The 27909-nt window shown below is 37.8% G+C and overlaps 1 protein-coding gene across 4 annotated transcripts; it reads right to left on the reverse strand.

Moving 5' to 3' along the window:
* Positions 1 to 27909, reverse strand: golga4 (golgin A4). 4 transcript variants are annotated; one of them, XM_060871963.1, is made up of 24 exons: positions 27667 to 27909; positions 25986 to 26060; positions 19287 to 19355; positions 18749 to 19072; positions 18462 to 18509; positions 18228 to 18284; positions 17902 to 18000; positions 17659 to 17803; positions 17153 to 17364; positions 15599 to 15682; positions 14718 to 14865; positions 14441 to 14619; positions 13099 to 13197; positions 12840 to 12995; positions 8620 to 12635; positions 8423 to 8544; positions 8094 to 8224; positions 7628 to 7714; positions 6898 to 6915; positions 6658 to 6726; positions 4858 to 4924; positions 2669 to 2775; positions 1099 to 1185; positions 1 to 698 (listed from the first exon to the last, which is right to left on the reverse strand). In XM_060871963.1, exons 1-24 carry the CDS (start codon positions 27742 to 27744, stop codon positions 684 to 686), a joined length of 6492 nt encoding a protein of 2163 aa, XP_060727946.1. In that variant the 5' UTR covers positions 27745 to 27909; the 3' UTR covers positions 1 to 683. The 4 variants fall into 4 exon arrangements, with proteins under 4 accessions (XP_060727946.1, XP_060727948.1, XP_060727947.1 ...); XM_060871965.1 differs by having other exon boundaries at positions 17153 to 17346; positions 27667 to 27908; XM_060871964.1 differs by having other exon boundaries at positions 17153 to 17349; positions 27667 to 27908.

Genomic DNA, 27909 nt, shown 5'->3' on the forward strand with positions numbered 1-27909 from the left:
TACTGTAAAGAAAATTTTATTAGCTGTTTTAAAAGATAACAGTCACAATGTGCCCTATAGTACAGCTATATAGATTCTTCTTCCAGTGATTTACAATTTACAATATGTATTTTACTTCAGTCCCCAAAAATACAGTAGAAGTTTAAAAAGCGGAAGTAAACAAAGTCCTATGGGACTTTGAGTTTTAAGTGATATGCATATTTACATGTGCACAGAAGAGATGAGCATTACAGCATACCATATAGAGGGAAAAAAAGAAAAAAGAAAACAAACTGAACATACTGCAGGAAAAAAAAATCTTATTGCACAAAATTCATATAAAATGTAGATTTTTTTTTTTTAACAAGGACAAAATCCTACCGCTGGTCTAAAAAGAAGGAGTATTAAAAAAAAAAAAAAAATCAAAGTTCAAATTTTGTTGTAAAAACAAAATTAATGACAGTTCTCTGAATCTGGCACCTAGAAGTCAATTTTTTCACACCCCAAACATACATACACACATCTTGGTATACATTTCTTCTCTCACACAGAAATATAAAGTTCATTATATAAATATAAAGTTCAAGCGTTCATTAGGTAAGTTAATAGCTGTACTCTAGCCCCTCTGATCCATGGTCAATAGCAGCAGCAGCAGCAGCAGCAGCAGCAGCAGAATAGCTCTTTAACTCACATTGAATCCGCCCTTACCGAAGCCAAGGCTGTATCAAACACGAGAGAGAGAGAGAGAGAGAGAGAGAGAGAGATGGGGGGGTGTGTGTGTGACAGAAGCATAGTTATAGCTTATTGTAAATAACAGTTATAGCTTATAATAAATAACACGGTTATTATACTCAGTTATACACGGTTATAGTCTACTATAGTCTTTTAGACCTTGTGTTTATTCTTTACTCTGACTCTGTGATGACATCAAAAAAAACATAATGCCTATGACACTAAAAGACACCAGGAAATTCTTCCACCATACAGATGCAGTAAAAGCTGAGCTGTTGAAGCTCTATGTAGAGTAACTTATATATTGACAGAATGTTGCATGGTTAAAAACACCAAAAAGAGAAAAATGTTTTTTGTCTGAACATTTAATCTGAAAATAGAGCTAACCATCACTCGAGAATCCTCCCGCTCAAGAACTTTCTGTGCCTGGTCTGCTGGAAACTTCAGCATGGAAGTGATGACTTTGGCCATCGTCTGTAAACAAACAACCAGTGGAAATGCATCATCTTTGACGCGTGCTTTATTATTTCATTGCCAAAATGATAAGTCCTACAAAAACAAATCTTAAGGGGATACTTAGGTTAAAAAGGAATATTAGAACCATCACATATGTAAATATGTCTATTTTTCTCTGACAGATGTGATACAACACAAAACTTCCAGGTTTGGAATACTGGAAAAATCCTTCTGAAAACATATATTAGAGGTGGAATGCAAATTATTAAAAGACTACAAAACTACAACCGGGCTGATTACTTTCTTTTATCTGCTTTACAGCTATTGCAGGATAAAGGCATGCATTAATGCTGTTGACGGTAGAGGAAATTACTTCTTGAATCAGAACATCCTACTAACATACTTTGACTTTTGATGACAGGAAAAGAAACTCGTCTTTGTGTGGATTCTAAATAAAACTGCATATTGAAACATCTTTGGTGAATAACCAAATGCTTTCAGATCTCCTTTGTCGTTCTGTAGTCCAAAGTGTGGGCTGTAAAGAATCCTACATGCTGCAAGAATCATCTTTAAAACAGACAAACAAAAAAAAAAACTAAATTTGTTCTGCCACGCAATACTTTTTCCTCACATGTATTTTGAAATTTCATATAAGGGTAAACACTGTGCTCTTAGCTGGGAGGATCCAAGCATTGGCACTTTGCTACAAAAAACTGGGAGGTATGAAATGACGATCTTTTTCATTATTAGCGCAGGAAAATATTATGCAAAGTTTCCAGTAATTTTCTTAAAGTGAAGAAAAGGATTAGGGTGGAATGATGTGAATGAGTGCAGGATAAACTGTTTAGACCAGACTGAAGGATTAACACTACAGTTTCAACACAGAGTTAGTTTCCTAACCATACAGTTATTAAAGTAAAACCTCATGAGAAACTGTAAACCCTTCCACCTTCCCTTCTGTTTCTTCCCATCACTTGTCTGTGAACAATTAAAACCATGCACAGGCAAAAATGCTAATTATCTGTCACATGCTGTGCAATTAGATCCAGACACATCTGCCTGTGTCTGTGTGTGTGTGTTTGTGCACTTCGGCTTATAAATACGACACTAATTGGAACCAGGACTGCTGCTAAGCTTTGGCTGTTCTTTTAAACTGGTATGTTGTTCTCAACGTATGACGTGGCCTCGCCTGCCGTGTCGCCCTCCGGACATCCGTCCTCACAGGGAGGGCTGCTGTGATGTCATAAGGCTGCTGGTTATTATTAACCCAGAGGGTCCCTGCTGGGTTTAGGGCTCTGTCAACTAGCCATCAATTAGCTTAGGCTAAATGGACAAAATGTGTCAATTAAGACCTCACTATGATCACAGAATGGCTTTTATGGGAGATACAAACAAGAACATACATTTTATATATAGTACATAATATGGTGGATAGAAGTCACGAATAGATGTCACGAATATGCTGGTTTTCTATAAGAAATAATCTTAGTGAGATTTTTACCTTAGTTTCTCGGCCCATCATGTACTCAAACATGACCTTCCGCAGATACTCAAACTCAGTGGGCTCGGTGAAGGGATCAGCGTTGCAGAGTGAGGGTTCTGGAAAATCTAAAAAAAAATTTATATTCAATCATTAGTTCAGATTATCTATTATTACCAACTATCTCTCAACAGTTTTATCTAAAAACAGCTTCTAAAGGTCAGAGTTCACACCACATCTAGTATTCTCTATTTATCTCTCTATTTTTCCCCTCTGTATCCGTCTCAGTCTGTCTTGCCCTCCAGCTTCTTTCTCATAATTAGAACTGGGGCAGTCAGATGACAGGATTTTGGCATCTACAAACCTAATTCTGCATGGCCTATATTACTGTAGCACCAGTGATTAGTGCAATTGATGGCAAGAGGATACCAGTCACCATAGGAACAGATGGAAAAGGAGATCAATGCATGGGTTTGTTTAGACATCTCATTTACTTCTTATTATCTGAGATTATGCCTGAGCACTTAGCTTGTGCGCTGACATTTATAGACAGGAAATGATGGACAGGATATTCATAAATACTTTAGTATTGCTCAAATGGCACTCAAACACACGGCCTTTAGCATACTAATAATCAGTCAGTAAATCAGAAGGACTGGGCGTATTCCGGCCCTGCCAGAATAATTAGGCATGCAGTTTACGGTAACATTTTATAAAAGTACAAAAGTGACATTGTGACTAACATACAAAATGGTTTCTATTCATTTGAATTTGGGTGGTGACCGTGCATGCTTTGGAAAGTGAGAGATTAACAGCTAAAAACATTCTGGCCAAGAATGAACTTTTTAAATAAATTCTAGGCATTTTTTTTTTTTTTTAAATGACAAAACTATAGTTGAACAGATTCTGTATATTACGCTGGGGCTCAATATTTCTGTGTATTAGAAAATCCAAAACAAACAAAGAGAAAAGTCTGGCCAAATTCTCACTTAAACTTCATACTGGCTACTTCCTGACTTTCCATTCCATATAAACAGCTGTTGACTCTTGTACATATTGGAGCCATCGAGCAACAGTTAAGAAGGTACGAAGCAGGAAAACGCCTCTAGTCATTTGACTCAACACACTGCTTAATTGTGTGAACTAGTCTTATGACAATCCAAGGGCAATTTATGGTAGGATGATGAAGCCACTAGCTCTCTGGAATATCCATTAAATGGCGACTGATGACTCTCAGGCTCCTGGATGTGCCAAAAGAGACAAACTGATGAAGAGCAGAGGTGCCAAGACAACCAAAACAAGCCTTTGATCATGAAGCATAGATAAAGGAGAGAGTCATAAATAAACTGATCTGCCAAACTGACCCCGACTGAAGTCATGCTACAGCCACGCCGGGGCCTGCAGGCAGGAAAACCGGAGTCACTGATCTCTCATGTAACCTTCCTAACAGCACAGTTCATTCACCATCAACCAATAGCCTGGTTTGCTGCTGTCATCAAAATGAGCTTAAATCAATTTGTGGATGTAATCATCTATTGCAACGTTTATGATTTACATTGAACACAAAGAATTGCCTCCAAACAATAAGATGTAAGAAGTTGATTTTGCAAGAACTTTGGACACAAACGCTCTTTAAATACTATTTTAAAAAGTCGAATAGTTTTAATGTGATAATGTTTAATATTCCTAAAATCTGAATTTCTGTAAGACTTTGGGTGGAAATAATAATTTGTTTTGCTCAGTATATAATATCAACCCAATAAGCAAACATTTTCAACTATTTTCCCATGAAAATCGTGAGCAAGAATTATTTCAGCTTCCAGTTTTAAAAACCCTTTACATTATTTATTACAACTCTCTTAAATAACTGGCTTAGGTAAAATTAATAGAAATTAATCTTTTAAAAAAAATTAAAACAATTTTTCATAATGAATACTGTAAGAATAAAATAAAGTAATTTTATGACTAAAGTCCTTCAGAACTGGCTGATTGAAAATAGAATATTGTAATCCAGCTGTTTTAGATGGAAACAGATCACACAGTATTTGTAATTCTGGCATCAAAAAAAGCCCTTAGTCAAGGATAGCAAATATTTCAGATGGAAACTGAATCCTAGTCTTAAACAGCTTGTCTGTATTATAGTCAGGATTTTTTATTTTTTTTTAAGTGCAAGATCATTTAAATGTTAAAGGCAATGCAGGATTATTCACCTTTTCCCAGGTGAGACACCACAGAGTTTTTATAAGCCTTCCGTATCATGTCTTCCAGAGTATGGATCTAGGGGAAGAAAAAGTCAGAAGTGTCACAGAGTAGAACTGAAAAGTTATTTGTTCATTTCCTCATTAATTAACATTTTTCTGCAGGCGTAATATATTGAACAACGAGGAACACTGAGATACAAATACCAATGACTGCCGATCAAGGTTTGGCTATTTTTCAAAAGACATCTGAAACAGCTATGACAGTCAAATGTCATGATATTTAATAAGCAGTGTTAAAAATAGATAAGAGATTTTAAAATGGTTTTAATCCAATGTTTCACCCAAGTCAGGGGGTGTGAGGACTAACACATACTTTCAAGCAGTTCTTCAAATCTTTTAGAACTACTGCTCATGCTGCACCTAAGTAATATTAGTTCTTGTTCGCGAAAGTTCTAAACATCAATAGCAACAACAAAAAAAGCCTTAAACTAGACAGAATGGACAGACTGATGAGGATCTGAGGTGCCAAGCTAATTAAAACAAGCCTTTCATCATGGAGCATAGATAAAGAAGGGAGCGATAAATAAGCTGATCTGACAAACTGACCCCGACTGAAACCATGTAACAGCCACAGCGAGGCCTCCAGGAATTGAACTTTCTCACTTCACCTTTCGAACAACACAGTTTAATTCCAAACACATTATCTGATTTGCTGGTGTTTGTGGATTATATGACCAATTGCAAAGTTCATGATTTACAGTGAACACAACAAACAGGTTTTAAGGTGCTGGTTTCAGCCAATCGTGTGGCAGTAATGAAATGCGTAAAATCAAGCAGAATCAAGTCAAACGCTTCAATTTATTATCTAACATCAGAATGGGGAAAAGTCTGATCTCTTGGACTTTATCCATGCCATGATTGTTGGTACCAGCATGTTTAAATATTCATGAAATTGCTGACATAATGGGATTTTCAAACAAAACAATATCTGGAGTTTACACAGAATGGAAGCGAAAAACAAAAAACATCCGGTGAGCTAAGGTCTGCAGGCTGAAATCACAGAAGAATGTACAGAATGGTTTGAGCTGCCAGGATGTCTAGAGTAACTCAATCACTTTTTAATCTCCCTTTTTTGAAAGTGCAACAACAGCAGAAGAACACAGCGGGTTTCACTCCTGTCAGACAAGAGCAAGACTCTGATGCTATGATGAAGTAGAACAGGTAGTTTTTTCCTCTATACTGTCCAGTTTCAATAAACATGCACTTTGTGCATGATATTTGGCACAAAAGAAAAAGAAAATCAGCCCTAAAGCATATCCATGGTGCAGCATGGTGGTGGAAGCATCATGCATTAGGGCTGATTTTCTTTAGCATTTTTTCAAGGTGGAGGGAATCATGAATAGCTACAAATAATAGTGGCAACTATGCTATTATTTCTAAAAGAGTATAATTGTTGTAAATTGTAATTTTGCACGGGGGGTGGAAAAAAAATTCCGATATGATATATTTTGGTTTCTTTTTACAACACAAATCCCGACAATCTCAACAGGAATGTGGAAAAGTGCAAGTACAGCCCACAAAAACCCAGTTCAAGCACTTGTGTATTCCGTTGTGGTGCAAGAACCAGTGTGAGGGGTATCTTACTTTAATTATGAACTTTTACAGTAAAAGTAAACAGATGTGCTGAGTAATGAACCTGAGTTCATGGGGACTTCCAGTTTTGTTTTGCCAAAGGGGAATGGAGCCTGAGAACATGAGGTGGAAAATATGCTCTGAACACTTCTGGCTCTGTTCTTGGTCCAGACTTACCCTATCTTGGTATTCCTGCTCTTTTAGCCTGGCTTCACTTAGCAGGGTGGTCTTCTCAGCAAGATGAACCTAAAGGGGGTGAGAGAGTTAAGAGTGAAATGTGGAAATGATTAATCTGTCTTTAAGTACATTTCTGCCGAGTTGACTAATACACTACTCAGAGGATGGCAGTTATTAAAGAGTGAATGAATACACTTTTTATAGGATTCAACATTTAAAATGGGGGAAAAAATAACTAACCTGAAGTTCCTCAACACCCTAAAAGAGAAGGAAGCAAACAGAAGGTGAGATCCAATACACAAACAATACAGCAATCGCACTAACAAACATTACATGGAAACTATTGATATCGTTAGAACAATGTAGAAAAGTATTGTATGCAAGCAAATTTATTTTGTAAATACTGCATGTCAATTTTTTTGAGATATGGTTCTGTTAAAAATCTATTTATAACCATTAAACCCAGTAACACAATGATAACTATAAGATGTTGAAAACTTGGTCTATAAAGAATATAAAAGGAAAAACTTTAAAACTGGCTACAATTGTCCCTTCTAAAATACAAATCTTATAAAAAAGAAATAGATTCACTGATTGATTCTTGTCTTTGTAATGGAGAAAACCCTTCAAAAACACATACGAGCATGTACGAGTTTTATCCTGCCTGACTTTGGACCTCAAAATGTGCTCACAAGAGAATGAGGCTCCACATAAATCTACCTCCAAGCCACTCTCTGAGGGGTTAATTGAAAATGGATTTAGGGAATCATCATTCCTGGATAGTCCAAACTGTTGTAGAAACTCTATCCAAAAAGGTTTCTTTGGCAAGCAGCCATTTTCTTTCAGTAAGAATTCCGCCATAACAACAATTCTTAGGGATCTGTCCAAAGATGAGGGAACCAAATGGTACATTTTATGAGGAGGTAAACAGCACCATCTGGTAGTGGTCGTGGGAAAATCTTACACATACCTGAGGACCACTGAGACTCCTTTGCTGCAGATCCTCTAGCTCCTTCTGCACCTCCCACACTCGAGTGCCCATTTCATCTTCTCGACTCTACATAGACAACATATAATTCTACATACATATCTGTAGTTTTCACTCATTTAACATAAAATATGTTTACATGCTACATTTAATATACAGCAAACTACACTGGTCATGAATGAAACACTCAGCATAGTTAGGTGTGGATATAAAAATCCTCTAGGCATAAATCATATAAGCCACTCTGTGGGGAGCCAGTGGAGATTCTTGTAGGGGGTTATAGTTTCCTCATGCTTCTGATTACTTGCTGAAGTGTATGGCAGAGATTTTAAAAGGACTGACCACCACTCATATTACTGATGAACCAACATCTCTATGATACTAAATAATCACATGGCAAATTTGTGTTCTTCGTTGTCAGCTGATACTGAAATGCATTTCATTGCACCTGAAGAATTTGCTCATAACGTTGGATACTTCTTTTTAGGTCATCTTCTTTCTGAGAAATTGTCTTTTGAAGTTCATTAACTTCCTCTCGATGGAGCCCCATAAGTTCTGCTTCAACCATTTGTGCCTTTTCTGTATGGAGTTGACAGAGATGAGATAATTAAGCTTGTACAATCTTACACCAGCCATTCTATCTGCATTCTTAAATCCTCTTTCCAAAACAGACAAAGTAAAAACATATGGTATAAAACACAGGCCATTGTTACTGCTGGTTTATTTCCCCAAAAAGGTTCCAGGTACGGAAAAAAGCAAATAACATTGTTCTCTTACCAACTGCTTCTTTCACTGATGCTTCAAGCTCTTTATCCTTTAGCGCTACCTGGGTGTTAAACTCTCTCATCATCTGTTTAAGTGCAGAGTTGTGCTTCATTTCCAAATCTTCCAATTCAAGCCTGAAAAAAGATCAACAAAGGTTTAATGGACTATTGAAAATATTAAATGAACTATTTTATGTGTTTGTTTCTTACTTCAGCCTTTTCTCAGTCTCTTCTACCGTTTCTTTTTTCAGATATTCCAGGTCCTTTTCATGTTCCTTCCTTAGTGAGCGAAGGTCTTTCTGTAACCGAGTGTAATCTTTTTGGATCTTCTGTTTCTCATTTTCAAGTTCCACCAGTTTTCGCTGTAGATTGTTCTCTGAGCTTTTAGACCCATCAGTAAGACATTCTTCATTTGTTTGTCCTAGTCCCAGCTGCGAGTTCTGTTGGACTTTAAGCTGATCCTCCTTTTCCTCCAGTCTCTTACAGAGGTCTTGGAGCTTCATCTCATAGTCTTTCACCAAGAGAACCTTTTCAGTCTCCCAGGCTTGGTGTTTTATTTTAGAGTCCTGTTCTCCTGCATACTGTACAGGCACCAATTCTAAGAGATTGTTGGTTTTCTCCAAAGAGCATGTATCCATTTGCATAACATTAGCCTCTTTCTCTTTAATCTGGACCTCAAGACTCAAGCAAGTCTTCTGAAGTTCCTGAACCAGTACTATTTGTTCACATAGTTCTGCTTTAAGTTGGCTGATTTCAGCATGATATGTAGTGTTCTGTTCTTCAGATTCAGTAAGTTTGGCTTCCAGCTCTCTGATCCTTGAAAAGGCCTCTTCCTCTCTTTCATTTACTGTAGCGGCAGTCGCTACTGCTAATTCATCCTTGTTAATTTCCTTTAATGTTTGCAAAGGGTTCTCTTTTTCTAATTGTCCATCAGATAGTACTTGCTCCAGGTGCTTTTTGTGCTCTTCCATTAGATTATTAATGGCCTCCTCCATTTTCCTCCCATTCTCCTCTAAACTCTTCACCTGTTGTTCCTTCTCATTCTGGCTCTGCTTAATATCCTCCAGCTGTACCTGCAGATCTTTGATGGTATGCTCCTTCTGCTCAATCTGTAAAGTCAGCTGCTTTCGAATCAAGCTAATTTTTTGCTCAGCTTTCTTCTTCAGTTCAGCTACTTTGCTTGTACTCTCTTCTGCTGTTTTCAAAGCCTCCTCCTTTGACTTTAAGATTTCTGCTTTCTCCCTCTCAAAGACTCCTTGCTGGCTTTCCAGTTGTTGTTTGACATTTTGAAACTCTTTCTTTAAAGCCTGGAATTTTTCTTCTGTTTCACAGACAAGATCACTTTTATGAGAACACTGCTCCTTGGTTTGCTGGAGCTGTTGAACCAGTTCCATCTTTTCACTTTCACTTAAGTTACGATGGTGCTGCATCTCTGCCTCTAGCTGCTGCTGTTCTGTTGTCTGCAATTTGAGTTGTTCCTCTAGTTCACTTATCTTCTTTGTGCAGTTGTCCAACTTTAAAGTCAAGGCACTTACCTTCTGCTCTTTCTCACTCAGAACCTGGTCCATCTCTGACTTACTGATAGTCTGATTGTCAATACTGGCAGTGAGACTTTGTAGCTGCCCATCCTTCTCTGCTATCTGCTTCTCCATGTCCTCTATCTTGCATTGAAGAGATTTGACAGTGTTGTGGTTCTGAGCAAGCTTGGAGTCTGTTTTCTTTTTGAGTTCAGACAGTTTATTCCTGAGCGTATCGACTTGTTCGACAGCTAAGCCCTTTTCATTTTCCATACGTTCCACAGCCTCTTCCATCTGGCTTTTGAGGCTTTGTTTTTCTTCACTGTGCTGCTGATTCAGCAGAGATATGGCTTCCTCCTTCTCAGTTATGATATGTGATAACTGGTTCTTTAGGTCATCTATGATGCGCTCCAAATTACTTATACGCAAAATATTTTCTTTAAGGTTTTCAGATAGGCTTTTATTTTCTTCATCAAGTTTTTCTATATATAGAACTTTCTCAGAAAGTACCTGGGAATGATTGTTAGCATCATTTTGCAAAGACTCTTTCTCAATTGTTAAGGCTTTAAGATTCTCTGAATTTGCATTTAACTGAAGAGCCATTTGTTCAAGCGAGTTCTTAAGGCTCTGGCTCTCCTCTATGGCTTGCCTAAGCTCTTTCTTTAAAGAACAGATTGTGTCATTCTTTGTCAAAATGACATTTTTTAAATGGCACAATTTCCTCTGATTACATGTAACCCTATTTTGCAGCTCATTCACCTTCGTCTCGACTCTTTTGCACAGATGATCTGAGAAATCATTTAACATTGCCTGTGCACTGTGACACTGCTGCTCCAGCTCCTTACTAATGCCACAGATTTGTGTCAAAAACTCTGTTTCCTTATTTTGAAGCTCAGTAGTTTTCTCTTCAAGACTCCTCTGTAGGGTTTCATCCTCCTTACTTCTGGAAGCTTCAAGTATATTAAGCTTCTTGCATGCATCTTCTAGCTCTTCAGACAATGTCTGAAGTCTCTCTCTACTTGACTCCTCAGCCTTAGTGAACTGGTCCTGAAATAGGTTCCTTTCATTTAAAGCCTGGTTTAGGTGTTTCTCTACAGTCTCTACTTGTTTTTTGAGGACATCCTCTACTTCAGACAAGCTTTCGATTTTGACTGCAGCTTCTCGAAGCTCTGTATGTAGTTTCTGCACTGTGGTTTCCCTCATTGAAAGCTCTTCCCTAAGGTTCTTAACTTCTTGAACCATTTGGTCCTGCTCCTCTCTGTTGGTTGAAAGCTGTTGAGAGATATCTTCCAATTCCTGCACTTTTTCTTGCAAAGACAGGGCATGCTTCTCCTGCAGCTCCTCCTCCTGCTGGCTTAGCTTCTCCTGCCAAACACGCAGAAGCTCTTCTTGTTCAAGTCTATGTACCTCATGAATCTTTTCTAACTGCTCATTGTGATTTGCCTGTAAGTCAGATAAAGTGCTGCTGAGACCCTCTGAGTTTGCCTGTGCCATCTCAAGAATCTTATCTTTAACCTGTTGGTCTTTCTCTTGCAGTTCTTTGTCCTTCTTGGCTATCTCTGCTTTAGCGCTTTCTGCTTGTTCGTGAAGCTTTTTCTTCAACTTTTCCTGAATTTCTTTGGCTTTCTGCTTGAGTTTCTCCATTTTGGTCTCCTGGGATTTCAACTTGACATCCATTTCTTTTCTTAGACTCTCTACCTTTTTCTCATAAGAACCTCTCTCCTCATCTAACTGCTTTTTTAGCCGATTTTGCTCCTCTTGCATTTCTTGGTGTGACTGAGCATTTGCAGTCTCTTTTTCAGCCAGGTCATTCAAGGCTTGCTGTATCTTCTGCTGTAATTCATAATTTTCATTAGTCTTTTGTTGAAGACACTCTTCTTTTTGCTGATAGTCCATATGACCTTCTTCTTGAAGTCTTTCCAAGTTTTGCACTTGACTCTTTGACTGTTTTATTTCTTCTTTCAATGAATTACACTGAGCATCAGCCTCAGCAAGTGCCTCTTTCTCAGACTGTGCAACACACCGTAGGTCTTCTATTTCCTTTAACATTAACTCCACATCCTGTTTAGCCTTTGCAGCATTTTCCTGCAAGTTTCTTTCCCTTTCAGCATATTGCTCAAGCTCTTTATCCTTCTCCTCTAGCACCATTCTTAGCTGATTTAGCTCTTCTTTCAGAGTCTTCTCTAGTTCTTCTACTATCTTCTCATGTTGACGCTTTATGTCGTCAACCTCCATCTGAAATTTCAACTGCTCTTCCTTTAGTCTCACTTCAAACTCCACCTTAGTTGACTCATTAGCTGCATCGGATACGAGTTTCTCCTCTAGCTGCTCTTTACACTTCCGCATTTCACTTATCTCTGAGGACAGAGCCTCCAGTTCGGCCTGTTTGATATCCAGTTTCTCCAGCATTTTTTGGTTCATTTCCGTAATATGCTCTTGAAACTCTAGTTCTTTGTCTTTCATCATTGTGTCAATCTCAGACTTGTGTTTCTGCCCTAGCTCTTCAACAACAACAGAGTGCTGCTTGTTCAAAGCACCTGTCTGTTCTGCCAACAATTTCTCCAGCTCCTGCTGATGCCTTGCTTTTATGGCATCTATTTCACCTTCATATTTTTTCCTCTGTTCTTCTATCTCTGCTGACAACTGATCTGCCTGGGTAGCTTCTCCTTGTGACAACTTGGCCAGGGAACTCTCCAGTTCAAGAATTTTCTAAAAGAAAGAAACATTTCAAAAGAACAATATATTTAGCTGAAAACAGTGACCCTTGAAAACGATTAAAATAATCATACATTGACTATGTAGGCAGTAGCTAAAACGAAACAAATGATAAAAATAATAAATAATAATAATATAAATAATAAATAATATCCCACTACAGATAAAGCCTGCTGGAAGATGATTAGATAAACTCACAGTTCTTGCACTCTCCAGTTCTAGTTGCAGCTCCCTGGATTTGGCTTCTCCTTCAGCCTGCACAGCTGACTTCTGTAACACTGCTTCCTCCACAGCCAAAGAGGCCTGCTGCTCCTTCTCCTGTGCTGCTTTCAATAGCTCCTTACGACAATGTTCCTGAACAACAAACAACAATTCATCACACGCTTCATGTCTATACTATTATATTATAAATAGAATGAAGTCTTTAAAGTGAGTACAAACAATACAATGGACATACCACTTCCTCGTTTATCTTAATACTCGTTTGCTTGTCCTTGTTAGCCAGATCTTCTAAGTGCTGCTGCTCCATTTCCGCTATCCTGTCTTCTGTAGACTTCTGAAAACACACAGGGAAAGGGAAAAAAAAAGGAGAAAAAAAAAAGTTAAAGACTGGAAAAGGTCCAGATGATGTTTTTCCAATATTCTCTAAATCTTGAGTTCAGTTTTTTCACATTTCGTTGTTTGATGTAAACACTGAACATTATATGTAATGCATATATGCTGCTGCATCACCATGGATGGATGAATGAATGGATGGATACTTTATTGATCCCGGAGGAATCTCGAGATCAGCTAACCTCATGAATGTGCATGTGTACAGGTGTTCCAAAAGGAAAAAAGTGGATTGTAAGGATAATTTTCCATCCATTTGGGTAGCCCAATTTCATTTATTTGAGCATGTTATTTATACAAAATATGGATTTCTTTATTTGTTCATGATAGAAAATTGGCTGATCAAAGAAATATTCAGTTTAAGCTTTCATTTCAGTTAATTCTCTTAGATCATCTAACTAAATCTGGGTGAGAATAGCCAATAGCCCTTTAATATAATATAAACATATAAAAAATATTTCCATAGCTGTATTTTTTTATTCCCAGCAACTTCTGACAAATGCACCACCTTTTCTCCTCCTTATTTTCAAAGAATTATATCATAGCAAGCGAAGAAAAGTTTTATGCAGGTGTAAAAATTGTAAAGTAAGAATGCTTTCAATAAATGTTAATAGTTTATTTTTATCAGTTAACAAAATAGAAAGGAAACAGAAGAGAAATCCAAATCAAATCAATATTTGGTGTGACCACCCTTTGCCTGCAGGCACCGTTAGTAGATTTAAGCCTCTTACACAGCTGTTTATGGTTCAGTTAATGACTGTGTTTCAACTTCTATATATAATCATTAGCACATGCTTGGTATAAATGGTTAATCATACACCTGATTCTGGTGCTACAAAGTTTGTGCAAGTGTGTTTGTAGGCACACCAAATATTGATTTGATATTTTGATATTAATTATTTTTTCTTGCTTTGCATTTTGTAAATTGATAAAAAATATATTTTGAAAACATTTTACCTTTACAGCATTTCTTCACACCTGCCTAAAGCTTTTGCACAGTACAGTATTTTATATTTAATATATTTTAAATTGCTAAGATTTCATTTTTTGCAGTGTTAGATTAGATCTGCCTGCTTACATTTGTATGCAAGTTTACTATCACGACACCAGCATTAATTAGAGCATTAATTCTTCACGCATCAGAGAGGTAAATAGTGGTCTAGAAACAGGAGCATGTATTTTAGCACCTTCATGATGGTTATGACCTCCTGTTTGACCCTGGTGAGCTCCTGTTGTAGATTTCGCCTCTCCTCCTCACTAGCCTGCTCCACCTGCTTCACCTGCTCCTCCATGCTCGCCTGGAGCTGAATCCGAGCTTCTTCTGCTCTCTGAGCCATGGCCAGGGCACGTTCCAACTCCTCGAATGCTATGTGAAGACCATAAATTGTAAGCAATTACAATACTCTCACAAAAAAAAGATGGCAAGAGAGAGCGGGATAGAAAAAGCGTTTCAAGCTCTCACACCTGCTTTCTCTGCTTTCTCTCGCTGCTCCTGCTGTTCCTCTTTCTGAGCCACTACCTGCAGGATCCTGGTACGCAACTGTGCAATCTCCTCCTCCTTCATCTCCAGAGTCTCATGCATCTGCCGCTTGGTCTCTGCAATAACCATGCCCTAGAAAATCCGAAAGAAACAACAGCAACCATGGCTTTGGTCAGGCTTCTATGAACATTTGCATGTGCTTTTATCCATTCTTAATCGGAATAGTCATTAAACAGAATTCTCATGAGGTGAAAGGGGTGTGATTTTTTTTTTTTTTTTTTTAGAAAAAGTGATTCACTTCAGAATCTCTACACTGTTTAAAATCCTTTTTAATGTGAAGGTAAAGATCACTGTGTAGAGCAAAGTAAAATACTCCTGACAGCATATCAGACACATCATTGCAGTGAAAACAATGTGCTGACCACAGATATGCACAACAAGAATGACTCTGCGGTATTCCATTCATCATCACAATCTGAAACTCGTATCCTTTCTGACATGTTAATCTGAAAACAAGCATGCCAATCCCACACGATTATCGCTGTCCTTCAGAAAAGAGGTTGCAGTCTAATGCTCAGCCAAGGACTGAGTAGCGACCTTTTAAGCAATGTGAAAAAAATGTCACATTACTTCAGATCACACGAAGAAGTACTGAGAGCAGAAACGATTTTCCTTTCCTGACTTCATTATCCAAAAGAAAATCATTTTAATGTAGCATTGAAGTTTCATGTACTGTATATAAGGCCTGGTGTGTGTGGTGTGTTTTCCCAGTCACATGGCTCATGTGAACAGCTGTCTGACAGATGCACTGATGAGCTTACACGAGGCCTCAATCTGTCTGAAAACACCCGACTGTTACTCTTACCTTGTCTTGCTCCAGCTGCTCAATGAGATTCTTGGCATCCCTCAGCTGTGTTATCAGCTTGGTCTTCTCACTGGTGTGAAGGTCCTGAGAAAATGAAATGATAACTAAGTATTCTGAGGACTGTTTTTTTAATGCCTGAAGTCTTTTAGCATTAGTTAAAATTTCAACTTCAGTGAGAAAGAATGTGAGGAGTGTCAAACACATCAAACTATCGCCTGTACTAATGATCTAGTTCACCTACATATTAAAATAAGTGGTATTAACATCCCATTTTAGCAAATATTCACATCTTTTTAATGAACGGCACATTCTCAAATGTTCTCAGTGACCCAGGAATCCAAACAAAAGACCTACCACATGTGATGACCAAAAATTCTATTGAACTCAGTTAAAACAGAAGGCAAGCTCGAGAAGGGTAATTAATATTTAAAAAAGTTTCAACATAGAGGAGTTTATTTGGATGCACTGGAGATAAGCTTGGCATCTTTCATTTATGTAACCATCATGTGGCAATGAGCTATACCATAATTAATATGTTATAAACATGATGTTTACGTCACAAATTCACGGTATGTAATTTAACCGAAATATAAATATATTTCGATATATTCAAACCAATTGGAGTATTCAGTCAGATACAGCACCTAAAACACTAGCCACACTAACACCCCTACACTCCCCCTCGAACATTTCCCAGTCTTTGGATTTCTGAGTATGTGGTGTTTCAAGTTTATAGTTATCACATCTGCAAGGGTACCAATTATGAAGCGATGCGGGAAATATAGGCACTGGCACAAAACTGGCACTGCTAACAATATGGCATAGAGAATGAGGTGATGTTTCTCAAATTCAATGTTCCAAACAATACAGAATGGCATTTATATGGCATGATGTAATGCTGATGTAATTCACTTTCGACGCTTTATAGAGAAATGCTGACTTTTTAAAGTATAGCAGAGGTTACGTTTAAGCCGTTAATTAACTTTTTATTTCTGTGACGGCTGTCGCCCCATTAACTACGCTTTAATCATAGACCACCTTAAAAATATATATAAAATAGTAATAGTAATATTTACTATTAGTAGAGTAATACTAATAAAGTAATATTATGGCTTTGAATTGATAATTTCTCTCTAAATTATCAAATATATTTTTATAATGATTGTCATTGGACTCAAGATGATTATTTTCACACATAATAATAATAATAATAATAATAATAATAATAATAATAATAATAATAATAATAGTAATACATTTTATATTTATTATTATTTTTTCTTTTTATTATTATTAACAATAACTGTTCAAATAATGGTCCCTCTGGCTATGCTTTATGGACCCAAGGTAAAACTAGACTAAGAGGCTTGAACCAAAATATTCTGGCGGCCACAGAATGTTGTTATACACTGATTAATAATTATTGGAGTGCAAGTGATTCAGGATGGATTTTTGTAGTCAAGTGTAGTAATGCTTTTCTCTGTTTAAGTTCTTAATTTCATAACTTTTTCTGCTGTACAGTTCCATTAGAACACCAGGTAAATAAATGCAGACCTTTATCTTTTCCAGTTCTTGCAGTCTCTCCTGCAGCTGCTGCTGCAGGGCATCATTCTCACTGCTGAGCTGAGCACTGCGCTCTTTGCTGGTGTTAATCAGCTCCTTGCAGCGCTGCAGCAGTGTCTCTTGCCTCCGCACTCGCTTCTGCAAAACCTCCAAGTCAGCAGTGTTCCCTGGTTCACTACTGCCCCCTGCTGCACATCCACACACTTCTTTAGTCGTTTAGTCTGTCTGGGCTTTAAGTATGTACAAGTAAAAGTTTGTTGTATTCTCAATCACGTACATCATATGCATGCCCTGTATATATGGGATGATGCACAGAACAGCAGAAAATTCATACAAGCATAAGGCATGCACAAAGTACAATATTGTTTGAGAATAAAATGAATATAAAGCACAGTATTGGTAGCCACAGAGTGCACTAAATAACAAGATGACCATCAGCTTAAACAAGGTAGTGCAACTCAGCATAAATTACAGCGGTAGCACTGTATTGCACCTACATTGGTTTACTTGTACACCCTCCACTTGGGTTGTGCTTTGAGGGTCAGATGTCATCTCTATAGACTCATCTCTCTGAGTGTCACCTGCCTCAGCTGAAACCAAAGCCTCAGGACAACCATGCAGCCGTTTCTTCATAAGTGCAACCTAGTTCCAAAAAAAAAAAAAAAAAAAAAAAGAGTTCCATGTCAGCGTGTGCCAGCATACATTCTCACGCTAGCACGGACATATGCACAAACACATACTTGAGTCTGCAAGACGGTAATCATCTGGTCTTTTTCCTCTAAAGCTGCATCAAACTCTTCCTGCAGGTGCTTTTTGGCCTGCTGATCCATCTGCAGCTCCTGAGACAAACAGACACAGTGATGTGACACAGTACAGTCAATGGTTCAGTGGCATCGGAGGATTTGCTGCAACTAACTTTATAATAACCACAAAGACACATGACCTTCATCACGGAGTCATGAAAGACAAAGATTAGCAAGAACAAAATCCAGCCTTGTGCTTCTATTCAGCTAAAGATAAAAGATTTGTAGGAGGAAAATGACAGCGAGTTAGTGCGTGATCATACTTCTCTGAGTTCCCCTATTCTTCGTAGGGCTTTGTCTTGACTCTGAGTGAGAATAGCCTGTGTCAGAAAGAAGATAAACAGCTTTTAAGATTAACAAGACACAAAAGTGTATAGACCAAATGGTAATCAAAGTCAGATTCTAGTGTTTAATATATTTTGTAATCTTAATGTGAGAAGGTGTGCATGATTAAGTTCATTATATTTCACAAGGCAGACAAAATTTGTAAGAATTACATGTGTTTTCTCTTTATCCCTCTGCACGGTTCTGTAGGCTGTTACCAGCTGGTGGACAGAAGAGACACAATAAGAAATCTCACTGTGATACTTAACATACCCCTTCTGGTACCATAAAAATAATAGTAAGTTAAAATGATAGTGGCAGCTGTTCATCTATAGCCTTTGTAATAAAAACAATTGAACACACAAGACCCGTCTCCCCGCATATAAATACAACGGCAACATTATTAGCCTTGATATAACCCTTAATAATTAACAACTTAGATATTTTACAATCACAGTACCTCAGAGTATTTCCCTCTATAATTTGCAAGGCTCTTTTCCACCTTATGCAGCCGATATATGAGCTGTTCTTTGGACAGAACCTCTTCGTTTCCAGGAGCATCTTCAGCTTCGCTCTCAATGTCAGATGGAGGGTCGAAGGCAGGGACTCCCGGGGTCTCATTCTCCCCCAGAGGCGTGAGAGATTCCCGTGAAGCGCTACGGACCAGGCTGTCCCTGGAGCCAGAGCGGAAAAGCCCCTCGGCTCGTCCCGAAACCCGGAAGAGAGATTCAACTGAGGACACCCTCTGCTGCAGCTTCTGTGCCAGAGATTGTGACTCCTCTCTCTGAATGAGATAAAGGAGGCAGTGAGAGAGCTTGTACATTTGTATATAATCAAACAATTAAAAGGTCTTCAGCAAATAAAGGAAATCGCTATTACTTCATAACATAGATGTAAAATGCGTATTATTGTACATCTTTTTTTTTTTCTATGTTATCTATTACTGTCGTAAACACTTTATATGGCTTCTATGGTGAGCAAATTGTTGTGATACTTACCAAGGGAGAGACGGCTCCATCTCCATTCACACTTCCACTGGGAGTACTAACTGCTCCTTTAGTGATGTTCTGAACAGGACGCAAATGAAGAAATGGAAATCAGTGGAAACGAAGGTTTTACGACTAGGTTCGGTTAGTATACTCTTAATCCAGCTTGATGCACCCTGATTACTCGAGATGCAATATTAGTATTGCAATGAGCAATGCAAGGGCCTCTGGCTACTCCCACATGCAGTCTGAGTGCCAAGAAAGTGAGCACTGCATTAAAGACAATACACCAGTTAGAGTGGTCATGGGGTAACCACAGTGTCACAAAGCTGCCCCAATTAGACTCAGTCAGAACACTTGCAAAGGTTGAGCTGGGGGAGGGTGGGGGAAAAAGAAAAAAAACCCTCACACTCCTCTGTTCATTGCAAATGACCCTTGAACGGGTTGAGTCAGATTTATTATGCAAATCAGTGCTCGCTAGTGTGAGCCTTCACCTCATTCCACTCTATAACAGTATATTTAACCTAGACAAGGTATTTCACAAAGCAATCTCAAGCCTGGGAAAAAAAAACAACCTCTGTGAAGACAGGACACTGTTCCTCCCGCCCATTTAATACGTGCTGTGTAAAACATGTTATCCCCAAAGGTTTCGTGTAAATAAATCAGAACATTTTAAAACAGTACTCATGAGAGATCTCAGGTTTGAAGTAGGCATGGACAAGAACACAACTCTCAGCACATATTTAATGAGAAAGGACATTCACTCGGGAGACTTGCCTGTTCCCACAGCAAAGGCTGACATTTACATGTCTGGCTTAAATGTTGTTCAAAGTACATATTACACCAACATTCTTTCATAGGAGAAGTAACAAAAAAAGCCTCCAAATATCATTAGAATGATACTAATTTTCATATTATGTCTATCAAACAGTTTCAAACCAGGCATACTGTACACCTGAAGCTCCCGAAAGCAATCCCTAAAACAACCTGAGATGCATTACATCGATGTCACAGACTAAATTTACAAATGGCACAAATCCAAAGACTGTTTGTCTACTATAAAAGGGTGCCTGATCAAGAATTCAGTAAAAACTAAAGCCAGAGGAAGATGATTGCTGATATTTAGAAGGATAATATTAAATTTGACATTTTGATCCATTTTGTGTTATGGAAAAATGCACAATTCCATTTCTTTAAATATTTAATGAAAACAGGATTAAACCGTGTATTCCCACCGAGGTCTTCAACTGATGGCCATCAAAGGAATATAAATAAGACTAAAGTTAAATGGACTGTCCATTGCCCAGATGCGATATTCCAGGTGCGTTATGGACGAGTAATCACATTGCATCTGACCCCAAATTCCCACCAAACCATCTGTTTAATCGACACCACATGAGTTTTCTATGCACTACAGCCATGACTTCAGTTTAACGGTCAGAACTCAAATGTACAACTGTCGGGAATAATATGCCTGGGACCGATAACTAACAGCTGTAAAATGGTGAAAATGGTCATCCACAAAGCACTCAAATACCCCAGAACTAAACAGGAAATGACACAACAGTATGGTTTAATAAGAAATACTCACATGTCAGTACTAGTATACTGCATGGATGGCATTGATATGGCAGAAAAAAGCAAAGCTGAGCTGATATTTGGCTAAATTAGTAAAATTGTTAGATGTGTAAAACATGTGTTCATGACCGGGGTTGCCAGATTTGCAAAACCACATAAACAGTTTGCCTAAATAGAGCATTTAATTAGTTCCTAAAATGGTGCTGTATTTTTACACAGTCATCGATGAAAAATATATTTGAGAATGAATATAAAATAAGAAGCAAAAGACTTCACACAGAAGTATTGCTTGGATGTTAATGTTGTGCAGATCATACTGCGGTGCATATATAAATGAAGCTTTGAAAACATTTCAAAACTCTGGAAACAAAAGTTCTATGCAGCCTAATTAAGGTGGATTTATTTTTACAACTACTTCTATACCTAGCATTTGTTTTGGCTTGAACAAGTAAAACTGCTGATCAGTCAAAAGAGTCTCCTTAAGTATGACAATAACAAATGTATTATTTATTTCTTACTTTAAGTTCCTCAAGGACATTGACTGGCAACTGAAGAAGGTTCTTATGGGAGAACGGCCAATTACAAATATTCAGTCCCTTATTACTATAGAAGATATGTATAGGCACTATACTTGGGGTGAAAAAAAACTTAGCATAAAAGGATCCGCCATTCCCTGAGATATCAAACACAAACAATTAGGAAGGATAATATACTGTAAGTGGAAAGAGAACACAAGCAACTGTCAATTCATAAAAACACCACTACAAGGATTTAGATGCAAGAATTAAGGGTGAAATGCCTGAGTTATGCAAGAGAAAAGGAAATGGGAGGAAAATGACAGAAGGCTGCAAGCAGGTGATGACTGGAAGTACTGAAACATAATTTAGGTCAAACCTTCAAAGACATTGCATAGAAAGGCAGGTAGAAGCAGCAGGTTTACTGGGGTTTAGTTGGGGTTGTTGGGTGGGCAAGAGGAGGCGATGTGTGAGGATGAACTCACCGCACTAGGTACCTGGGCTGCTTTGGGTCGATTTGAATGGTCCAGAGCAAAGATAGTATATTCAGAGAGAAAAGCAGGCTCTGCTATCATCCCAGCCAGCAGCTGACCACCCCCACACACAAAAAATAAATCAGATAGTGAATTAATGATTGGGGCAGGCAGTGAAGTGGGGCATGGGAGACACAGAGCCATGACAAAACATCACCGTGAGTAAAAGCATGAAGATGAGAAATAAGGACAGAAGAAATAAGAGAGAGAGAAAAACGAAACTGTGAAACCCACATCTTCTCGATGTTTACATTGTTTGATGTCTCATTCATATAATCCAAATGGAAAATGCTTGTATTATGATCAACCCAACCGACCACTAGATGTTTAGTAAGCTTGTGCAATATAATGATTTTATCGTACCTACATATTAAACAAGAATAATATCAAATTTACTCTGATTATATTATTAGATAACTTCAGATAACCTTAGAGTACACTAGTACAAATTAGCACTTAGAATTACACTAAAAGTAAAAACCACAGATAAGCCAATCAATATTTGAATCTGCATTGTTTGAACCGCTGCCTTGTTTTTCCATAAATTCATCAAAAAGTCATCTCTTCTGAAATCCTCCTGCACTGTTACCTCTCTTAACTCGCTCATTCCTCTTTACACCCAATAGCCATAACATTAAAAAACCATAGACAGGTGAATTCAACATAGATTTTCTTGCCATTGTGGCAACAATCAAGGGGTGGGACATAATAGGCAGCAAGTGAACATTCAGTTGTTGAAGGAGCAAAGGTTGGCGGCAGGACAATTAGGATCTGAACGACTTCAAAAAGGGACGTTTGTATTGTGATGGATAGATGCCTGAGCATCAACAAAACAGCGAGTCTTGTGGGGTGTTGCCATTATGCATTTATTAGTACCTACCCAAAGTGGTAAGGACAACTGGTGAACCAATGAGATGGTCACAGGTACCCAAGGCTTGCCCATCTGGTACACACCCGGAAAAGAGCTACTGTAGCTCAAATGCCTGAAAAAGTTGCTGGCTAAGACAGAAAGTTGCCAGAACACACAGTGGATCAAAGCCTGATGTTTAAGGGTCTGCGTAGCTGTAGATCAGTCCAATTTTGTCCATTACTGAAAGCTGCTACAATAGGCTGCATCAGACATAGACCACAAAGCAATGAAAGAAGGCCTTCTATGGGGAAAACTTCAAGACTACAGAGACAGTCTGATGGACAAAGTTCTGCTTGAAATTTTTGGGTCCCGGCATTCTTTTGTTAATTTGACAAAATACTCCTCTTCGTGGCAATGGTATTCCGTAACGGTAGTGGTTCTTTCAGCAGAATAATGTGCCCGCACTGCAAAAATTGCTCAGGAACGGCTTGAGGAACATGCATGGTAAGGCAAAGGTATGGTCTCCAAACTCTATCACAATCTGATTAAGCCTTTGTGGGATGTTCTGGAAAAACAAGTCTTTTTCATAGAGGCCTCACCTCTCAACTTACAGGACTTAAAGGATCTCCTGCTAACATCTTGCCACCGCATACCTACAGAGGTCTTGTAGAGTCCATGCCTCAGTCACAGCCATTTTCCCCAAGGTGGATCTACACAATATTAGGCAGGTGGTTTTAATGTTATGGCTGAGTGGTTTGTCTCTTTCTCTCCCTCTCTCAGTCTGTCTCTGTGTGTATGTGTATGTACAACAAAGATTCCAGAAAGCGATAGTATGGCTCCCACAATGCCCTTAAAAGAGCCATGAAAGAGCCGTGAAAAAACAGGAACAACTGCCTAAATTCTTAGGAAAAAATGTGGTTAGTTCTCCAATGTTTGGAGCAAAATACCTGCTCCTTAAAAAGAATTCTGCAAAAGGTGATCACACTAAATATTGCTTAGATTTATATATATTTTTTTCTATTTACACAGTTTGTATGTTATTGTTTGACCCAGAGAAACAATTCAAATTCATACATTTAACAAGCAACCTCACTTCACAGTATTTTTTCTCATGGTCCTAAAACTTTTGCACAGGTTGTGAAAGTATTGGACCAGTTTAGTCTTTTTTGTTTTTGCCATACATTGAATGTGAGATGAAAGATCAGAATTTCAGCTTTTAATTCCTGATATTTGCATTTTTATGTGTTAAACAACAAGAACAACCAACAGGTCGGCCAATGAAAACAAGAATAGCTGTTGACAAAAACATTGTGTGGCCTGTGAAGAAAAACCCAACTCACTAACAACCTCGACAGGACAGCGGAGACTTAGAGCAGAAATTAATATGGTATATCACAAGATGGAAACCACTCAACAGTATTGTGTGGAAATCACAAAGAAATACACAAATGAGCCATATTACCAAAGTGATGGAAAAGCCAATATGTGGAGAATGAAAGTATCTGACCATGATCTAAAACATATAATCTCACTGGCCAAACATGGTACAGGTAGTGCCAAGGCTTGGGCTTACATGGCTACTTCTGGAACAGCTTCACTAATCATTATTAACAATGCTAGTATCAACTCATGATGCTAGCAGCAGAATTCATTCAGAAGTCTACAGAAACATTTTGTTTGCCAATGATCACTTCTTCAGGGGGAAAAAGTGGAAGGTTTTAGAATGGCCTCTTGATGAAGAGACTGAAGAAAGAAACCCTTCCAAAACAAACAACAGCTGAACCAGAAGCCTGGAAAAGCAACCCAAATGAATAATTCAACAGTTTGGTGATGCCATTGGGTCCCAGGCTTAATGCGGTTACTGCAAGGGAAATGCAACCAAATATTAAGTGGTATTTGCTTTAAAACGTTGTGTCCCAATACTCATAATTAAAAAACAATTGAGTGGTCTGCAACAAAATGTGACATGTTCTATATTGTTTAACACATATAGATCTAAATATCAATATATGTAAATAAAAGCTGATCATATAAATGTGTGTGTGTGTATTTTCTTTTCTCAAACAAAAATTAATTCAGCGTATAAAATAATTGGCCTTGGCTTTCCCAGATTTTAAAGGCAACTCTACATGCATGTAGGTTTGTATTGATGTATTTTTCTTCTATTTGCTTCAGTACAGCTGCAGAGTGCTAATGCACATCATTTATCTTTTAAATAGGTTTTTTTTTAGGTTACTGGCTTAATGATTAAATTGTTTATTGCAGTTATTTTAAATGCTAAACTGTAATCAGGCAAAAATCAATACTGCACAAGCTCAAGGTTAAAAATCTGTATGCATATTCAGTCTAAGAAATCATAGAGACATCAAAAAAGTAAACCTGCTGAGACGATAAAAATGCTGATTTGACATGATACTGAATTTTTTGGGAACCTTCAGAAGAAAAGAAAATACAGAAAGCTAAGAAAATGCAGTATAACTGAGACCTCAGGATACCAATACACCCTATATACAGTTACACAAATAGAGGGTTTATATTTTTATGGCAAATGCTGTCGGCTGAGGTAAGACTGCAGACTTTTCAGCATTTTGATATTAGATGTGATTTCTTTTAGGTGCCTGCTGGAATATGACAGGGTAACCCCACCTAACAGAGCATTAGGTTCCACCTCACCATCACTCTCACCACATGACAAAGACAAAAAATGACAATAATATCAGAACTTGTCTTCAGCATCATACAATATGGACTATATGGACTATAAGCTAGCATGTTATGACTTTAACCAAGATAAAAAAAATAAAAATAAAAAATCTAATATCTGTCGAATACAGGCACATCAATGTTGTTTCCAATATTCTTGATAAAGAGTCTTGAACAAATAGCAAAATAGTTAAGGCCACAGAGAGAAGTGCACACACTGTGTGCAACGGAAAATTCATAGCAAAAAAAAAACATTTTAAAGACCAGGCTGTAGGTTTGAATAAAACAGAGCAAAACATACTAGGTTTTGAGAGCAAAGAGTCACAGGAGTGACAGGATTGGGCTAGTACTACAGCCTGGAGGAGGGTAAACCTGCATGAACATTTAAGCAAAAAGCAGGTGTTAAGCAGGCATTAAGCAGGTGTTTATAGTGTAGAATGAGAAAATTGTCTCTGAAATTTCAAGTGCAATTATTATTAAATCTTGAATTATTTTTAAGGAAAATAAGTCAAAAAGATCCGCAATTCATTACCTCTCGGTCACGTGAGGAGGAAGGAGCATCCTGGTGCATTAATGGTGTTTTACCATGCTTCTCACTTGAACTCACCTAGGTAGGGACAATCATACAATCTGGCATAAACATTATATATACTGGATATATAATGCCAAACATGACGTATATACAAATGAGAGAAATGTACATATCTGTGTATCGGTACTGGGACCGAAAGCAGCCTGAAACAGTGAAATAGATTTATACTCATTATAAATATGGATATAAGGAGTCATTCAAATGAGTCTTTGGACCTTGCTTTTTAAAGTAAACTCCAAGGGTTTTCATATTGAGTAAACATCAAATAACTTGAAGAACAGGATTCATGACACGGTATGTGCGTTGTTCTGGTATAATCTCTAGGACGTGGCACTGACTGTATAAGATGTACATAAAAATCTTTTAAGAAAACATACATGTACTTTACCAAAACTGTAAATGTTTATATTTAGGCTAATCTCGCCTTGCAAGAACAACTGTGTTTTCAGTATTAAAAAAAACATAAATAGCAAACAAAACCAAAAGTATGTCATGTTGATTCACACCAGGTGAACTTATCAGTTGGTTTACAAACCCCATACATGTGCTTTTCTCTCCCAGTGAATGTCAGGATTGAATAAAATTTCTGAATGAATATGTGCACAGATTGTCAATGGACTAATCAATAGTTCATAAATAGCATTTGTCAAAATATCTGTAATGCTTCAGTCACATCAGCATCAAAACAGCGATTACACACTGTATATAGATTACAATTTAGGAAATCTGTATATATTATAGTTATATTATATATTTTAATTAGTATATATATATATATATATGTCCAAATTATATTAGTATGTCCAAATTAGATCATGTGGAAAGTTTCCCAGGCTGCCACATGTTACAGCCTAACAACTGTCATTAGGAGCAGTTTATCAAGCTATCATCAGTCTGTCATTAGATTGTTAGCCTGGTTTTCTTTTAACGTGAACACAAACTGAACTGACATTAAAAAAGGTGTGTTATAAGGAAGTAGAAATGTGCGTACAGAGGACTGATAGGCTGTTTTAACGCAGTCCTGCTCTCGAACTGGATAATAAGTTCGTAGTCAAGCAGCCTAGCGATAAAATCCGGAACCTGTCTGAATTATAGCTCTGCTGTGACAACAGACTTTAAAACACCTTTAAAAGTGCAGATACACACGATAGACTCAACAAAGCACGATTAGTTCCTTTAAATGTCATTTAACAAGCTTCAGGTCAAAACACAGCGTCCCTAGTAAACCTGACATTGCTAATATAATATATATATATATGACATAAGTAAACAAACAAACAAATAAATAAATAAAGTTTTTTCTGTAACTGACAAGACTCAGCATTGCTAAATATAATAAAAACAGTTCTGTGGTTGTGACACACGACAGGATAAAAATAAAGCTACTTTTATACCAGCTAGCAGTATAAACTTAGCTTAGCTCACTACTAACTAACTACTAGCTTAGCTCACTACTAAATAACTACTAGCTTAGCTCACTATTAACTAACTACTAGCATTACTGACTACTAACTCACTCCTAGCTCAGCTCACTACTAACTAACTACTAGCTTAGCTGACTACTAACACACTACCAACTCAGCTCACTACTGACTCACTACTAGCTTAGCTCACTACTGACCTGGGCCTGTTGTGGTGACAGGACGTTCCTCTGTGGTGACTGTTCTTCATTAATTTTCTGCTTCAGTTTCTTGAACATAACTGCCAACAGAAGGTGTAACTAAGCCGAGTTTTTATTTGTTATTAGAGTTTTGTCTGGATCTGCATCCAGCTTACAGTACCAGTGGCTCTGTTACGTCGCTTCTCATTTCGCAGGTAAGATGAACAAACTGCGCAGATGCCGACGTGGAGCAAGACAAGCAGC

The sequence above is a fragment of the Tachysurus vachellii genome, chromosome 6, assembly GCF_030014155.1.
Source record: "Tachysurus vachellii isolate PV-2020 chromosome 6, HZAU_Pvac_v1, whole genome shotgun sequence".
Classification (NCBI taxonomy): domain Eukaryota; kingdom Metazoa; phylum Chordata; class Actinopteri; order Siluriformes; family Bagridae; genus Tachysurus; species Tachysurus vachellii.